A 17765-nucleotide genomic window follows, 5' to 3' on the forward strand; every position below is an offset into this window, starting at 1 on the left:
TTTTTAAGAAGACAATGTAATTTATAAATGTAAATACCTGCAGTGGAAAAACTCCCATGACCCATCTGTAATTTCAGACCTGGGATTCCCCAGAGGTTTGAAGCTCTCATTGACGGGTAGTTGCTGGTTATGGCCAACAGCCAAGTTGATTCAGACACTGACATGTTAGAACATTCTGCACGTGTGCGCCTCTAGCACTCCTCCCCCAGCCTCTTCCTCCCCTCTGCAGAGACACCCTTCTCATTTCTGCTGTTTCTGCATGGGTGGCCAGAGCCACACAGCCCTTTCTTTAAGTCAGGAGTTGTCCTGTCAAAGCACAAGTCAAGAAGGAAGTGATAAAGGGACTGAGGGGAAGCCCTGAGAGGACTGAGAGGATGGGAAACTCTCTGCTGAGAGAAAACAGGTAAGTAATAGACTCCCTTTGGGAGAGCAGAGGAGATGGGACAGGGCAATACAGCAAGGAAGAGAAAAAGAAAGCTAGTATACAGTTAGCACACTAAGTCGGGGTAGAAAGTAGTTGGGTAAGCAAACTGCCAAGCCTTCAGTGCCTACTCAGTGCCAGATACCACATTAAATTTCCCTTCTCCGAAGAATCATGGTGAGCAGCTGATGGAGAATAGCTGAAAGGTGGAAAGACTTTACCAAGGAAGGTCTATATAATAGGTTACCACCTAAGAAATGAAAAACTTTCTGAAAGCCCAGGAAGGAGATGCTCTCCTGAGCCCCTCATGCTCCACAAGGAGGTCAGAATCACCACCCTCTTTCAGCCAGAATTTTAAGTTTGAAACAAACAGCAAGCTTCCTGCCACCTTGAGGCTTCCTTTGATGTGCACTCCCTGTAAGCAGGTAAGCAGAGGTCATCTAAATTAAATAGGCAGAGAACTCGGATTTACTTTTCTGGACCTCAGTTTCTTTATACAGTATCTACCTTAGAGGGTTCTAGTGTGTATTGTGCTAGCATAGTGAGTGCCTGACACAAAGTAGGGTTCAAAATTAGAAGATATTTTCTGCTTTCTTTTTTTTGACCATTATCTTCCTTAATATCAAAGCCATCATTGTAAAAATCTAGTGCCACTAAAGACAAGGTAATCTCTAGGGTATAAACTGGGGCGATCTAGGGAGAGTAAGCCAGCCAGAGGGGGTCTTCACAGGGTTATGTTTGGAATCCCAGGTCTCAGTTCATGCCACTGGAGAGTGGAACACAGGAAAAACTGTTAGCCCACTTTTGACCACTTGCTGAAAAGAAGATTGATGGTCCTGTGGAATATCTCATGTCCCTTCCTAAAAATCATGTTGTCTGAGACTTCTCTACCCTGGGTCCTCGCAGCCCCTTGTCAATCTTCTACTCTAGCATTGTTCTAACAATTATATAAATTACTATTTTTATTACTAGATATGAGCTGCTCAAATGTAGTGATTGTTTCTTATTTATCTTTGAATTGCTGGTTCCTGGCATTGTTTCTGGCACATGACAGGCACTTAATAAGTGGTAGATGATTGACTAGAAACATAAAGAAATCACCATTCTGATAATCAAACAAAACAAAATACAGAAATGATATGAGTTATTAAGTCCTGATTGAAGTCACATATGGAATTTGTTTTTTAGAACTTTGATGTGGGGGTAAAAAATTATGACCTTACTATGTATTTGTAATAACAAAATTGGGAAATACAGAAAGTATAAACAAAAAAAATGGTAATTGCATTTATAACTACTGATAACATCGGATACATTCTGCTTATTTAAATTTCTGTATTCATTAGCCATTTGTATTTCTTCATACGTGAAGAGCCAGTAATGTCTTTTGCCCATTATTATTTTGATATATTTTGTTTTATTGATAGTAAAAGCTATTTGTGCTTTGAAGAAGTTAGTCCATTCTCATAAACATTGCAAAAAAAAACTTAAAAAAATTTTTTACTTTAAAATTTTGTTTTATGTAAGAAAAAAATACTTTTTCCAAGGTACACACATTGTATGGTGTTTGGACTTCTTATAGTTTTGTGTTTATTTTATTTTAAAGAAAATTCAATTTTAAATCTAGAAAGCTTTTTGGTTTCTGCCTTTGCATTCATGCTTAAAATTCTTTGCTCTTCCCAAGATAAGACAAACCAACCCAAGTTTTGATTTTATTATTTTACATTTGGCAACATATATTCAGTATATGGTGTCAGATATAGTTTTTTTTCCAAATAGTTGATCAGTTTGCCCAACATCTTTATTTCTATGATGATTTAAAAGGTCTCCCTTGAGCCAAGTGCAGTGGCATGCACCCGTGGTCCCAGCTACTCAGGAGACTGAGGCAGGAGGATTGCTTGAGCCCAGGAGTTTGAGGCCAGCCTGCGCAACATAGCAAGACCCAGTTTTAAAAATAAATTCATTAAAATGATTAAATAAAATGTTTCCCTTAATGTATTCAAAAGTCTTGTATATACCGGTATTTAATTTTCATTGTCACCCCAACACCCAGTTATCATCCAATCAGATACCCCCCAACCGTGTCTCTCCAGGTCAAATAAGCTAAGAAACTGGGGAAATTTTGCACAGGATAGAATGGCACCCATCCCTTCTTGAGAGGAGCTCAGTCTCAGAGGAAGGGACCTGCCAGCAGCAAACCCAGCTTTTCCTCCTTAGTGGCTGTGGCTCCTCAGACCAATTGCCTGGCATTCTGGGCCTCAGTTTCCTCATTAGTGTAAAAAGTATAATGATAATATCTATCTTACGGATTTATTCTGGGATTAAATGAAATATAACACACAAAATGATTGGCATATATTAAGTAGTGTTTAAGTGTTAGTTTTTTTTATCCTCATACCCCCAGTTCCCAACAAATGGAAAGATGGGTATACAGAAATCTAACCCAAACAATGAACCAATTTATTTCCTTTATTCAATCCTTTTCTTCTCCTTCTATCCCTTGTTCTGGGCCTCCATGCTTTCTGTGAAAGATGGTGTGATTTACACAAGACAAAGCCAGTACCCTTCCCCATTACTTGTGTATAGCTCCTGGAACTGCACCAAAGAGACAGTAGCTGAGGACCTCAGGCCTCTCTCTGGACACTGATACTCTCAGGGTCATGATGAGGATCCCTGGATATTTGGGAACGGACAATTTACGATCACTCGTTCACGGCAGTTGGAGAATATCAGTGGGCTGTTGCTGTGGCAATGGAGAGCATGTCAGATCAAAGGTAGCTTGTGGCATGTGCTTGAGGAAAGAGTATTAACATATGTGAGGGCAACCAGTCAATTTCAGAGTCACACACAAATAGCAGAAATGAGGAAAGTTGGAAAAAGTATGAAAATAAGTGGTAGGCCTGGTTAGGAAATACTTAGCCTGTTTCTGATACGTTGAGTTTCAGGTGGCAGCAGAACTCTCAAGAGATGCCTTGGAATCTGAGAATGCAAAGCCCCAAACAGAGAACGTCCAGGTGAGAGCAAAATCAACCAAACTCCCCCCAGCCTTTGCCCAAGGAGAATGAAGTGTGTCAAGCCATGGACTTCACATCCCAGTGAGGGAGGGCCCTGTTTAGACCAGCAGCAGTTGCAATAGTAGCAAATGTGAAGACAGGACAAAAGACAAAATGCTGAAAAACTTTGGACAGGAGATGGGCTACTTTGCTAGAAGCCTAATGTAACTCCTAGCAACAGGAACTAAGACCCTGTTAGTCCCTGTCATGCCCCGTTATAAAATAAGGGGTCTTATTTCCTGTTGTCCTTTTGTTTCCTGTTGTCCTTTTGTACCACAAAGGTACCTTTGTGCTCAACCTCCACCCTAGCCATTTTATTTTAAGCTATAGATGTCTATTTCTGAGGTGAACACATGCCAGATGTTATGACAATTTTTAGAAAGTTTGTGGAGACACTGTTGTGATTGCCTTGATGCTGTTAAACAAAGACCACCTCATTAATTCTTTTTGAACAGACCTTTCAAACATCCAGCCCTTAAGTATTCTCTCTAAGGAAAGGAATAATTAAAATATGGAACTAATGTTCCAGGATCCGAGAATCCCAAGGGGTGACAAGGTCAGTTTTTCTGTGGTCTGTAAAGTTATCTGTGCTTTTCACATGGTTTCAGGAGGAGATTTTGAAGGAGGAGCAATTAAAAAACAAGCGCTGTTGTTATTTTTTAACACCAATGCCTGCGTTAGGGGCTGGAAACCCAGAGATTCCTTTCAACAGGGTGCATTTTTTCAGTGCAAATTGAGAATTACATATTTTCAGGGGTATCAGCGGGCACATGTTAAGGCATACAGTTCAAAGGATGAAATAAATCAGAAGGGTCATGGCATTATAACAAGGGAGGGGTTGGGTAGACCAGAGAGCCAGAGAAGGCTTTGTGAAAAGGACAGATACCTCAAATTGCTGACATGTAACCTCAAGTTAAAGATATTTGTCTGGTTTTCTTCTTGGAGGCTGTCTGAACCCATCCCAAACCAAAACAACCATGTTGAAATGCAAAAATAAATTGCTGAAAAGTCGAGTAGAAGAAACAGCCAGCTTACAAATAGTTTTTGCCCATATTTAACCTCAGCTTATTCTTATAACTCCCTGTGTAAGCAGTATATACATCCTCTTTTACAGATTTAAAAACTGTGGCCTCAGGAGTTCAGAGAGTGTCTCTCAAAATCATCCCCCTCCTCTTTTCTCACTCATTCCTCCTCAGTGAACCTGGTTTGTTAGCTTAGTGTGATTCAGTAGTTTTCTTATGATGTTTCCTTAGCAACTAAGTGGAGATGTAAGCAAACGGCCTGAAGCACATTGAAGGTAACCTAAAGAAGAGGAAGAGTTGCAGCTGTGCCTCTGGGCCCCAGAGGCTTTGATGGTGCATAGATCTTAGAGGCTGTCAGAATGCTCAGCCAAGCGGGTGACCACAGCCAAGGTCATGATGCAGTCAGCCTCTCCTCCACTGCTCCTCCTGATGGAACTTCATGGGAAAGCTCACTGGGGAGACATTTTTGGATGGTGTTTTCCAAAGGTTTTTACATACTGTGACTGATACACATACTACTTTATAAAGAGCTTTCACATTCAACCATGTAGGCAGTTGACTATGCCTCAATTTCAAAAAGATGTACAGAATGATACTTAGACATTAATGTCGATGTAGGACTGCATAGCGATTCTAAGCCTTTATGCTACAAGAGAGAAGTCACGTTATTTAACTATATCGCTGGAGTCATGATGGTAGATTTGCTGACCTCCTGCAGCAGGGTTGTTCTGTCCTTGGCTATTCATTCTGTATTCATATCTTCATCAAATATTTATTGAAATCCCATTTACTGTGCCAGATGTTGTGTCATACACTGGAAATACATACCACAATGCACAAGATCAATATGGTCCCCAGCTTTGCAAAGCTCACATTCTAGTGTAGAATATAGACAAGTGAGCGAACAATTGCAATATACTGTAAATTGGAGAAATTCAGAGTATAGTAAAATACTGTACAGATATTGCCTAACCCATACCTGAAAAAAATGATTTGTAAAAGTTCCACACATTTGTACCTTCATTTCCTGGAGATAACTCTTGTGTGTTCTTCATTACAAGGGAACCAAGGAAATTACCAGAATTGAGAGTGAGAAAATTTTTTTTTTTTTTTTTTTTTTTTTTTGCTGGGAACACAGCAGAAAGCTTTTTCCTGAATTTGATAGTATCATCTTCATCCTAGGAGGACAAAGGCATTCTACTGTGAGAGATGTGTCCAAGTTATCTAGAATGAAACAAGCTGCGGGGAGAAAAGGTTTTCCACAGAAATGGCAAAAGGGAAAGAGTCACCTTAACAAAGCTGCAGAAATCAGTTTTATGATTTGCCATCTCTCTTGGGTATTTTAGATGCTGGGATCACCGTATCGCTGAAGGGTGTTTCTGCCTTCCCTGGTGAGTGGACAGTTGTTTTTAGGAGTTACTTCCCTAAGTGTGGCTTCAATGTGGTATTTGCTGTAAGTTACCTGTGACTGTCTGTGGCCACAGCGGAAGTCTGTTACTAGCTTCACCTAAGAGTTAATCAGGGAAGCAATCCTTCCAATTTGATGAGAAACAGGAACAACAGTCTCATGGGTGGCATGCTGTCCTCAAACACGAAAGCCTCAGAAGCAAAGATGAAACTAGCTACTAACGTAGAAAAAAGACACCTTTTTGTCACACTGCAAATCTGAGTCTGCCTGTTCCGAAGCACACGTTTCTATCGCTTGTACATAGAACTTACAGTCGGGGTGATCGTATAACTTATCATTCAAACTAAGATACCTTTGAGAGTGAAAAGGATGCTAAAAATAATTAAAGCTCGCTAAGTGATTGATAATGACCTTAACCAGGCGGAGGCAAACCAGGACATATGGTCACCCTCACAGCAGATGTTCTTGTCTACTGAAATGATGATGAACTTCCATTATACTTATATTGCATTTTTTCAGGGGGTCTTTTATACAGTGTTCCCTTATGGGAAGAGTGTGTTTGTTTGTTTGTTTGCTTGTTTTGGAGATCATAGATTAGAATTGAGATTGAAAATAATCCTGGCTCCTTCACTCACAGGATAGAAAAGAAATTGATACTTTGTCAGAAAAAAAAAGTCTCCAAAAAAGTAACCTATATCACCATATTTCCCCATCTATAAATCAATTCCCTATCATATTTAGAAAAGAGAGAGGGGAGGGGAGAGAGAGAGAGAGAGAGAGAGAGAGAGAGAGAGAGGCACAAAGGAATATATTTCTACTTGGCCTTATCTTTTACTTTTTTCTTTTTTATTTAACTCATCTATGCTGAAGGAGGTATTATAAAAAGGCATATAACTTTAACAAAGAGTTAAAAGTAAGTTTTGTAGGTTTGTGTCATTTCCTTTGAGAGTTTCTGAATATTAAAACAATTTGCTTTGCTTTGCTTTTACAGGAAAAAAATACTCATTTTTGAAAAGAGGCAAGATTCCCAAAATGAAAGTAAGTCATTGATTTCCTATCATTTCCACTTTTGATAAGACTTACCTTTCCAAACTGCTTCTTCTCTATGTTCCCAAAGCCCCTTAGGCTTATTTCAATTACAATATCTACACATTTTGCTGCAATGTATCCAATTGCTTGTCTTTTGTCCTCACTAGATGGTGAGCTCATTGAAGCAGGAATTGGCTCATTAATCTCCAAATTCCTCAGTTAGTGCCTGAGGCCTGGAGGCTGAAGGCAGTAACTGGAGGCAAGGATACAAAAGGTGGAGGAGAAAGGCACTTACAAGAAACTGCAAGAAAGCCAGCCTGGGATAGGGGAGGGGTGGGGCCTCCTGGTCAGGTTAAAGATTTTCATCTTTGTCTTGAGAGCTACAGGAGATACTGGCTTTACACAGGGGATGGGGAGTGGGGGGCAAGTATGATTAGATTTGTATTAAACATATCACCCAGGTTCCTGTGCAGAAGACAAATTGCAGCAAGGAGTGGGAAGAGCGGATACCAGAAGACCACTTAGGAGGCTGGTGCAATGGTCTCTGGTGATAGAACAGCGTTGAAGTTAAGGAGAAAGAAGAATTCTAGAAGGAGAGTGTGATGAATTGTATCACACCTAAAAATAAAAATAAGGAAGTGTAGGCCTGAGGACAAGCCATTGTGTTTCTGAAGAAGAAAAATGGAAGAGTTTTGACTTTGCCTTCCTTAAAGAGGAGAACCTAGTTCATTTACATAGAATCTTAAAATCTAGCCCTGCAAGATGTGTAAATGAATAATATAGCCTCCCTCCCTAGCCACTTCACTCCAGGAGCGGTGGGTCCCAGGGAACCTCAATTTCCATCAGAGCAAAACATAATAGAAATAAGACCGGATGCTAAAACTCCGTGCTGAAGATGCTTTTCTTATAATGATAATCAGGGAAGTCTTAGATGCCTATGGGAGCTTATGGAGATGTGGAAATTCAGAATGTGAGGACCAAGAGAACGTCAATCCGTATGCCATATGGTAGCCTCCTCTGTAGACCTTCACATGAGGGCACATGTTTGTTTACGGACCTGGTATGTTTGCAAGAGGGAGCAAGGGTGTCAATGTGCCTCTTTGCTGAATGGCCAGAGCCATTTGGTCTTAATTAGGCTTTGAAAAATTGCCGTGCTCATTTGTTGTTTGCCAGCAGGTACAGGAATGAGAATGTTTAGCTTAAGACTTTCCTGTTCTGCCTAACTCCTCGAACAACAATTACCACACCACCACCATCCTGTCACCTAGACTAGAAACGACGGCCCTCCACTCCACAGTGTGGATCTCTCACAGCCCCTTGTCTGTCTCCTGTGCTAGCTTGTGGGCCTTTTGAGGACAGGGACTGTTTCTGATTCTTCTTTGTCTCCCGAGTGCCGGATGCAGAGGCACTGAATTTGGGTAAGGAACAAAAATCAATTTTGTGTAAGGAAGGAGAGGGGGCTAGGTAAGGAGGGAAAAAGAGCTGGAGGGAGAAATTGTGATTTCCTATCCAAACACTAACCAAATGTGTCTTCCTTCTCTCACCTCTCAGACTGAGAACAGCTCCGGCTGTGACTTGTTTAGATGTCCTGTCACTCCCCAGGGATATGCTGTAGCTCAGAACAGCCTGAGAAGAGCTACCCCAGCTGTTTCTTGGCTTTTTAGTTATTTATATTCTAGCCTCCCCTGCTCCTCCCCTCAAATCTCCCTATAACGTGAAATTCATTGAGTGTATTTTCTTTCTCCAGATGAAGGAATGTCATCTACTCCCATCCAGGTAATGAGAACATCTCTAAGTTATTTCTTGAGATGATGATAGAAGTGCCGACACCCTAAATGGCAGGAGAAGTTGGCCTCCGAGATCCCTTCTGACCCTTACATGGAGAAAGACTTTAGATGTCAGTGCTCGTGAACCCGGGTGGCATGTTCAGGGCCTGGTGGCAGAAGCAGCAGCAACTTGTGCTGTATAACTTATTGAAAGGAACTTAATGACCACTTCATTTATGACAGACAACATGCTGAGTGCTTTACACACATCAACTCATGTAGCTAAAACAACAACGCTTGAATGTTGCTGCTATAATCCATCCCATCTCCCCATTTTATAGACGAGAAAACTGAGTGATTAAGTGATAATTCCCCAAAACCAGATCGCTAACAAGGGGGCAGAACCAGATCGCTAACAAGGGGGCAGAACCAGGATTCAAAACCAAGTTTCACTTCAAAATCCATGCTTCTCCCCGTGTACTTTGCTGCTTTGCTTTTTACCTCCTGATATCCCATCATAAGTGAAACCTTCCCTTGAGTTGTTTCCTTATTTAATAACATAAATATCTCTAGAAGGTATTTAAATATCATAACCAAAACACTTTAAGGTATTATAAGATTATTCTTTTTTTATTTTTTTGTTTTGTTTTGAGACAGAGGTTTGCTCTTGTCACCCAGGCTGGAGTGCAACGGCACAATCTCAGCTCACTGCACCCTCCGCCTCCTGGGTTCAAGCAATTCTCAGCCTCAGCCTCCCTAGTAGCTGGGATTACAGGCACCTGCCACCACGCCCAGTTAGTTTTTGTATTTCCAGTAGAAATGGGGTTTCACTGTGTTGGCCAGGCTGGTCTGGAACTCCCAACCTCAGGTGATCGACCCACCTTGGCCTCCCAAAGTGCTGGGATTACAGGCATGAGCCACCATGCCCAGCCAGATTATTCTTTTTTATTAGAATTGGCTGTCCTCCGAGCCCTGAGACTGGGAACTGTATGGGTAGTGTCTTAGTCCACTTGTGTTGCTATAAAGGAATACGCAAAGCTGGGTAACTTATAAAGAAAAGAAGTTTATTTGGCTCATGGTTCTTCAGGCTGTACACTCATAACTGCGAGGATGGCACCAAGCCATTCATGAGAAATCTGCTCCCATAACGAAACACCTCTCACTAGGTACCGCCTCCAACAATGGGAACCAAATTTCAACATTAGATTTGCAGGGAACGAATATCCAAACCATATCAGGTGGTCAGAGGTCACTCGGGAACAAGGGGCAGAGAGGATGCACCTGAGTAAGCTCTAGACCTTAAGCACTCTTGCTGCTGGCCTAGTGGTTGGGGTGGAAGCAGTCATTTAGAAAAAAATGGCCAAGAGATGGGGAGGAGGTGGTCATAGAAGACAGACTTGACCCAGGGTCAAGCCTGTGTTGAGACTGAAGTGTAAAGGTCATGGCAAGAGGCCAAATCTTGATGATGGCTCTTCTTTGACAAGCAGGACAATATTGACCAGACCTACTCAGAGGAGCTGTGCTATACCCTCATCCATCATCAGGTTCTCTGTAGAAGGCCATCAGGGAACTCTGCTGAAGAGTACTATGAGAATGTTCCCTGCAAAGCTGAGAGACCCAGAGAGTCCTTGGGAGGAACTGAGACTGAGTATTCACTTCTACACATGCCTTCTACCCCTAGGCATGCCCGATCCCCAGAAGATGAATATGAACTTCTCATGCCTCAAAGAATCTCCTCTCACTTTCTGCAACAGCCACATCCACTTACGGCCCCTTCTGAGACCCAGTTTTCCCATTTATAGTGAAGTGGTTGGACTAGCATTTGTTTAGCACCAACAAATAAAAGGTGGGATGGGGGATCTGCCTGAAGCAGGGATGGGACACAAAGTCCCTCCAGCTTACCTCCCACAACAACCCTTTCCCTGCAGAGCATGGTTTGTGTACCACAAGTCCTCTTAGCACACAAAAGCCAAAATATAAAGGTCAACCATTTATCCTGAACACCACCATTTGAGAAAGAGGTAACCATCTTTGGTTCTACATGATTTGGAGATTATAGTGGTGGGGGGCGCTCCCTGATTCCCCTAAAGCTATGCACACCACAAGGGGCTCTGCTCTCTGTCTGGGATCTTCTTATAAAGTGTTCCTATGATTGTTCCCTGAAGTCACAAGGAAGCTTTACTCATCATACTAAGTGTACCCAAGGGGGAGTTCACTCATTACCGTGACCTTCCAGCTCAGCCCTCACCCCACGGGAGCCTGTGTTGCTCCTCTCACTCCATGTGTCTAAGCCATGTCTTTTACATCGTGTCCTTTGACCTGTTGGCCCCCAGGGTCTGGTTGGTTATGTGAGTTGAATCAAGAGGCTCTAGGCCAGATGTTTACATAATTTTAACCTATATGATTTTATTTTTAACTTTGTATTTCTCCCTAGAAATCTTAATAAGACAATTGTAGCATCAGACAATGTTAAGAAGAATGATCCTTGGAGATCCCATAATCCCACTACCCTTGTTTGGCTCAGAGAGGATAATTTACCTAATGATACATTAAAGTTAGTGGCAAAACTTAATTTGGAGCCTGATTTCCTACTGACTTCCAATTTAGTGCTCCCCCAGTATGCTACATAGAAAGCTCTCTGCAATATACTAAATGTATACTAAATGTATATATTTAATAATGTCATGTATAAAATATGAATAAAATATCCACATAGGAAATTAACACACATATAGCTTCTCTGATAGGCACTCCTCTATGTGTCCTGATTATTTACTTTCTCTTATCTTTTCCTTAGTGTTCCTCAAATTATATCTATCCTCTAAACCAGGGATCAGCAAACTGTAACCCCCAGGCCAAATCTGGCCCACTCCCTATTTTTATAGATAAAGATTTCTTGGAACACAGCCACACTCATTTCTTTGCCTACTATCTATGATTGTTCAACCATGGGAGAGTTGAGTAGTTGTGACATGGACCATAGGCCCTTAAGAGCCAAAATAAATATACTTTGGCACTTTTTGGAGAAAAAGTTTGCAGACACCTGCCCTAAATTATTATAGTTTGACAGAAACTTAACAGAAATGTGTTTGGTTACTGATGCATAAGAGCAGGCACCAATAAAATGGCATAAAAATATTAAATCACAAATTGGATAAGTGAGACCAAGACAATTTAGCAAATTCTGCTATTTCTGTATTCACACCTGTGTTTTCCACTTGTTTTATTTAACGCGTGGCTACTGTCTTAATTTTAGGCATGCTAAAATAGTTTGTTTTAAAGAGGTTTATTTAAGAAAGCAGTAGGTACATTATGTTTACTAGACAGGCCCTTTGACCAGCTAAGCGACAGGGACCCTAGTACATTATGTTTAGTTACTGTTTTCTTCTCAAAGTTAACCAAAGCTGAATAACTTTGCTATTTAAAATGTGCTAACTCCCAAATGAGGAGAAATGCAGTGGCCTGAGCTTGGATGTGTCAGGTTTTGAAGACTTTGGCCAGGTGATGGTCTTCAGCTAAAGAGCCAGCTGCATCTTGGTATCTCCTCCTCTGCTGACTTCCTACTTTTAGCAAGATTCCTTCACGTGGAACTCTAGCTGATCCTTGACCAGGATCAGATCCTCAAAAGGAGGCATTCATGTTAGCAGTGGATATTGTACAAGATGTAACATGGCTTAGAGGAAAGACTGTAGATCCCAGAGACAGATCATCGGTCATTCAAATCCTGGTTCTCTCTCTTCCTCCATCTGTGACTTTGAACGTGCTACTGGGAGGCTCAGCTCCTTCATCATCGACAGGAGGATTACATCCAATGTAGGCAATCATCTATTACAGATGCTGAATAAATGATATCAAAGGGTACAGAGAAACAAAAATCTTTTATGATGCATGGAAAAAAACCATGCTGATACAGCTGGTTATTCAGGGTCACCCAGCAGTCCTCCAGCAAGGTAGAAACACCAAATCAATGAGTTTATGCTAGAAGTTTTCACGTGGCTACTGGGCCATTGTGGAAGTAGACTGGTTGAAATATTCTTAGTATGACATAATATTTGTTTGACCCTCATCCTGTGAAAGCATTATCTGTCCCAAACAGTATATGCCTTTTATCAGGGACACATTCAATATAAATGTTTAACCAAAGAAAGTTGTTTTTATAATGAAATTATAACAGGGATTTACAAGAGGGAATTATAAGAGGGATCATGAAAGGGAATTACTTTTGAGCAGGGGAAGCCATTTGGGAGTGCTTCAAGATACTCAACATGATATATACAATTATGATTTCTAAGTCAAAAGTAATATTAAGAACAAAAAAAGAGTTAAAAAAATCCTGATATGAATGTAATATACTCAATGTGTAGGATGTCTCAAATTTCCAGTAAATAAATTTTAATGTCCCAAAATACCCACTATGTCTGTATGTAACGCTGATGCTGTTTCCCCTACATTTCAGGATTTCTGATGAAAGCTGTGCACCCCCTTTGCAGAAAATGCACATTCACACACACACGTTTGTATATGATGTGTGCGGGAGATAGGGATGCAACACCTCAGCGAAAGAATCCCTGTCCCTGATAAAGAACCTGAGCCTGAGCATTTAAATTACTCTCTCAAGCCACAAACATAACCAGGGAACTCTGCCTCCCTCATGCTGGTCTTAAAACTACTTAGCCAACATTCAAAGGCACAATTTATGCCGCAACTGCAGACTTTGTGGTTTCCGTTTCACATACATACTGGCATCTATAAATAATCCCTTATTCTGTGAATAAATTCTTATTTAAAACAGAAGAGAAAAATAGGAAGAGGGCAAAGACAGGGCGGGAAAATCTGTTGACAACAGGTTGAAATGCTAACGTTTTTTAGGACAAACTTGAGTGATAGGTGCTTCGGATATTCTCAGGGATTGACAGGCACCGACAGAACAGGAAATAGAAGTCTCCAGGATTCCACGAGGGCTCCAGGGAAGAGTAGATTCTGTTTCTATTTGTCTCTGTTCATTTCCAAGCCTATAGCCTCAAGTTCAGAAAGCCACTTGATCTGAGCGTACCTTGGTTCTGCCAACTGTTAAGTGGACCAGTGTAAATTCTGTCTACTTTCCTACAGAATTCTCTTTTGCAAGGCACTTGCTGAAGCCTTGAGAGGTCATCATCATCATATAAAGTCTCCTGCAGTCTGAGGGCCCTCCGTCTCCATTCACCCCTGACTCCTGACCACTTGTGCTCCTTAGGAATTCCCAGATGTCAGCCAAGCCTGAACTGAGCATGCCTCTGGGGATCCTGCCTGGGCTGGAGGCCATTCATAGTGTGTGGTTGCCCTGTGATCTAGGCTTTGCCCTCAACAAGCGGTGGAACTCCGGGCTGGTCCTCCCAGCTCTCCAGAATTTGATTTCCCAACTGTGAGATGAGGGAGGTGCCTTTTGAAGCTGAGTCTATAATATCTAGTCACAAAGGAAAGATTCAAGGATGTCTGTGGATAAAGCTGCCAACAATGCAGCAATAGTGTGAATTAACTTATTTTAAAGCAATGAAAGAGTGATGGGAGAGGAGAAGGAGCATATTGAGAGATTTCTCCCACTTTTTCTTAGCATTGATCAGACTCTGAATAGGACAGGATTCATGTCCAGAATTCACATGTAAAAGACAAAGTAGAGAACATGTACCTCATCCTAAGAAGACACAAACATGTGTAAAGGAAGGCAAATCTTATTCAAATCCCACCAGGGCTTCAGGATTCGGCTTGAGTCCTACTTCCTACAAAAAACCCTCCTCTGATTAAACTATACTGACCACTCTTTTCTCTAACCACTCGCAACCCTACTCAACCCTGCTGGGGTTTCTGTTTGTTTGTTTTTTTGTTTGTTTGTGATGGAGTTTCACTCTTGTCACCCAGGCTGGAGTACAATGGTGTGATCTCGGCTCACTGCAACCTCTGCCTCCTGGGTTCAAGTGATTCTCCTGCTTCAGCCTCCCGAGTAGCTAGGATTACAGGCACCTGCCACCATGCCTGGCTAATTTTTAGTAGAGATGGGGTTTCACCACTTTGGTCAGGCTGGTCTCGAGCTCCTAACCTCAGGTGATCCACCTGCCTCAACCTCCCAAAGTGCTGGGATTACAAGCCTGAGCCACCATGCCCAGACTGCCTTTGTTTTTAACTCCTGGGTATTTTTTTCTGCTGTTTCCTGTTTCATCTGTACTGATCCTAACTCCTTAATAAAACTAACAGCTTCTTTTCTTATTGTCTTCTCCATTAGTATCCCCTATAGCCTTCTATAAAACACATCATTTTTTCAAATCTATAGAACTAAATTAAATTGAAAGGCAAAAACAAAAAAAGAATTAGACACATGGCTGGAATTTTTGTTGGCGGAGGAATAGGAGCGGGTTCTGCCAATATGGCTGTTGCCATTCTATCCATATCTAAGTGACATCCAGAGAAGAGCAGTTTTTCTTCTCAAATCCTTCAATTTTTGAAACCTCACTATGTACCAGGCATGATGCTCATCATGATGTTGCGTGATGAGCAGTAGATTTATCTCCTATAGCAGAAAGTGCATTTGCAAGTGACATTTTCTTTCAAACACCACCAAATATGTTAGTCACAAAGGTTAGTTTTTCCATACCATTTGGGCAGGAAAGTCGAACCTATGGAAGGTCCTCTCTATGACTTGCAAGTGGTCAAAACCCAAGACAAGGTACTTGCATCTTGGTGCTTTCCAAAGAAGAAGGGAAGAACAAAACCAAATCCTGCCTCCAGATATGAACAGGCCGTTCCTTCAAGTCCAAGCCCTTTCAGATACCAAGTCCTGCCACAGAGGACCTCAGAGAAAGAGGAGGGGATGGCCTCTGCCTGCTCTTGCTGGAACAGAGAGGAGAACCCAGGCCGCCCCCGCAAAACTTGGCTTGATCTTATTCACCCAGAAGAGGAAGCTGCCCTAAGGGAAATGAAAAGATGATGTTCAACACCATTTACTGCAAGAAACAAACAAACAAACGAAAACCCAGCCCAAAGCTCAGCCAATCGGAATGCAACAACACAGATGCAAAAATAATTTATTGTAAATGTTTTTAAACCATTCTCCATTAAAATGTTTCATTATTTTCTACAAAATACAAATACACTAAGGTTCACATTTGACATGTAAAAAATAAAGAGGAAGAAGAGAAATCCACTAGTTTCACTAGTTTAAGGAACGATCAGTAAAATGAGACAATGATCTATAGTATATGCATCTTCTAGTTAAATAAGAAAGCAAATTCACATTATCCAGAGTCCTGGGTCATAAAGAACTCAAGTCAAATCTAGTCTAAGGCAGACACTAGCTCGTGCCCACACACAGCTGCCTTTCACACTGACTTTAACCCAGGGCTGATTTAACTGACAGACGACATCTCTCACGATACAGCACAAAACTCTTTCTCCTGGTAAATTTCTTTTCCCAACAAAACAAACACTCGGTTCCCTCACAACAGGCAATTCGGTATCTGTAGACAATCAATACAGTCACTAATATTCCTTCTACCCCCCAAATAGCTGGCAAAAGCTTCCAACATTTTATTTTCAAAGAAGAGTGGTTCTTCCTGTATCACAACCATCTGTAACAGGATACACAATCATTGCCTGAAGACACTGAGTCCTACAGGAACGTTTGCAGCACTGGGCAACAAAAAGCCAATGTGTAATATCCAGAGCAGATGTTAAACAGCCTTAATGATTCCCTAATGGAGGTTTCTAAAAATATACATGGAGTGACTATCCAAAGTGATAGTAGTATGCTCAAAAGTCACAGGGACCCATATTTCCAAAAAGCGTGTTCAGGAATCACAGGAACAATGAGGAGTGGCAAAATAATAAAGAAACACACAGCTCCCATCTGTAGCTAGCTATATATACAGATCTCAAAGTAACGTTGGTGGTGTGCCTAGGGCTGGTTGGCTGAGATACTCAGGTACAGGTCATGGAAGTAGACACAGAACCACACTGCTGAGGTCTTCTGAAGTGGCTTCCTTTTCTTCACAGCCTGGCTTTGAGGTAGATCAAAACGAATGGTGGGAAGGGAGGAGGGTGATTTCAGTGAATGATTGGCTTAGTCTTCCTAACCTGGCTGTCCGCCTCTCCCTGCTTTACCAGCTCATGCTTATGCGATCCCACCTAAAAGAAGGCAGTGCACCGCTGCACTAAAGAAAAAGTAGCCCAGGTGGGTGGGGTGCTTCAAGGATAGCAGTGAGCCATGATTGCACCACCGCACTCCAGCCTAAGCGACAGAACAAGACACTGTCTCAAAAAACAAAACAAAACTAAACTAAAACTAAAACAAAAAGCAGAATACCAGTGACCTCCCACAGGGGGATGTACCCGATGACCCTATCGCCCCCACCCTAGCTGGCTTCCTGCCTTTGTTAAGACTGGACCCAGCTGAAGCGGTGCTTGGGAGCTGTTTTACTGGGCTTGGAGCCAGCCTGCAGAATCAGGAGAGAAAGGAGTCTCCATCCCTCTGGTTGTTGCTGGTGCTTCTGTATTAATCCACAGAATCTTTTCTGCAAAACAGAGTGAATTCCCTTCATCTCCAGGACAGGGTGGAGCACTGCTTTCAGACATAGACCAACCTCCATCACCTCATTCTAAAAAGAAAACACAGATGAACAAAAGTTACTGATTTTTAAAAACATTATTAAATGCTTAGGTTTTTATTTCATTTCATTGAATTTTAACATAAAATCTTAGATAAAATTGCAAGGTTTATAAATTCCTAACAGAGGAAATTTAGTCTTCAGTCCACACACACACACACACAAACCACTCTGAATACATGTCAAAAGGCAAATCACATTTATTGTTCATTGCTTATTTGTTTGGGTAGGATGCATGAGAAATAATTTTGATGATGTGGTTTTTGGGTGCTGAGGACATTTTAACATCCAGTCTCTTTTCATAATCTAACCATAAACTCTAAAATTTCCATTTTTAAAACATGTACAATATACTGTGAGAAATTCTGATGAGAGAAATGATGTGAACCCTAAGGGTCAGGTGCAGGTACAGATGCAAAGCCCTAAACAGACA

General features: G+C 41.5%; 2 protein-coding genes across 4 annotated transcripts in view; one reads left to right on the top strand and one right to left on the bottom strand.

The window, feature by feature from the left end:
* Nucleotides 1-224: 224 nt before the first annotated feature.
* On the top strand, nt 225-13107 carry LOC105470404 (germinal center associated signaling and motility). 3 transcript variants are annotated; one of them, XM_011722379.2, is made up of 6 exons: nt 225-403; nt 3361-3435; nt 5843-5887; nt 6896-6942; nt 8681-8709; nt 10187-13107. In XM_011722379.2, exons 1-6 carry the CDS (start codon nt 375-377, stop codon nt 10499-10501), a joined length of 540 nt encoding a protein of 179 aa, XP_011720681.2. In that variant the 5' UTR covers nt 225-374; the 3' UTR covers nt 10502-13107. The 3 variants fall into 3 exon arrangements, with proteins under 3 accessions (XP_011720681.2, XP_011720682.2, XP_011720683.2); XM_011722380.2 differs by having other exon boundaries at nt 226-403; nt 3367-3435; XM_011722381.2 differs by lacking the exon at nt 225-403 and adding an exon at nt 410-846 and having other exon boundaries at nt 3367-3435.
* A 106-nt stretch (nt 13108-13213) lies between these two features.
* The window catches only part of C2H3orf52 (chromosome 2 C3orf52 homolog), a 35233-nt gene continuing 30681 nt past the window's right edge, over nt 13214-17765 (bottom strand). Inside the window, exon 6 of the mRNA XM_011722383.2 lies at nt 13214-17323. Coding sequence (XP_011720685.2) covers nt 17319-17323 — 5 coding nt within the window. The 3' untranslated portion in view covers nt 13214-17318. The remainder of the gene's footprint in view (nt 17324-17765) is intronic.

This window comes from Macaca nemestrina, chromosome 2 (genome assembly GCF_043159975.1).
Source record: "Macaca nemestrina isolate mMacNem1 chromosome 2, mMacNem.hap1, whole genome shotgun sequence".
In the NCBI taxonomy this organism is placed as follows: domain Eukaryota; kingdom Metazoa; phylum Chordata; class Mammalia; order Primates; family Cercopithecidae; genus Macaca; species Macaca nemestrina.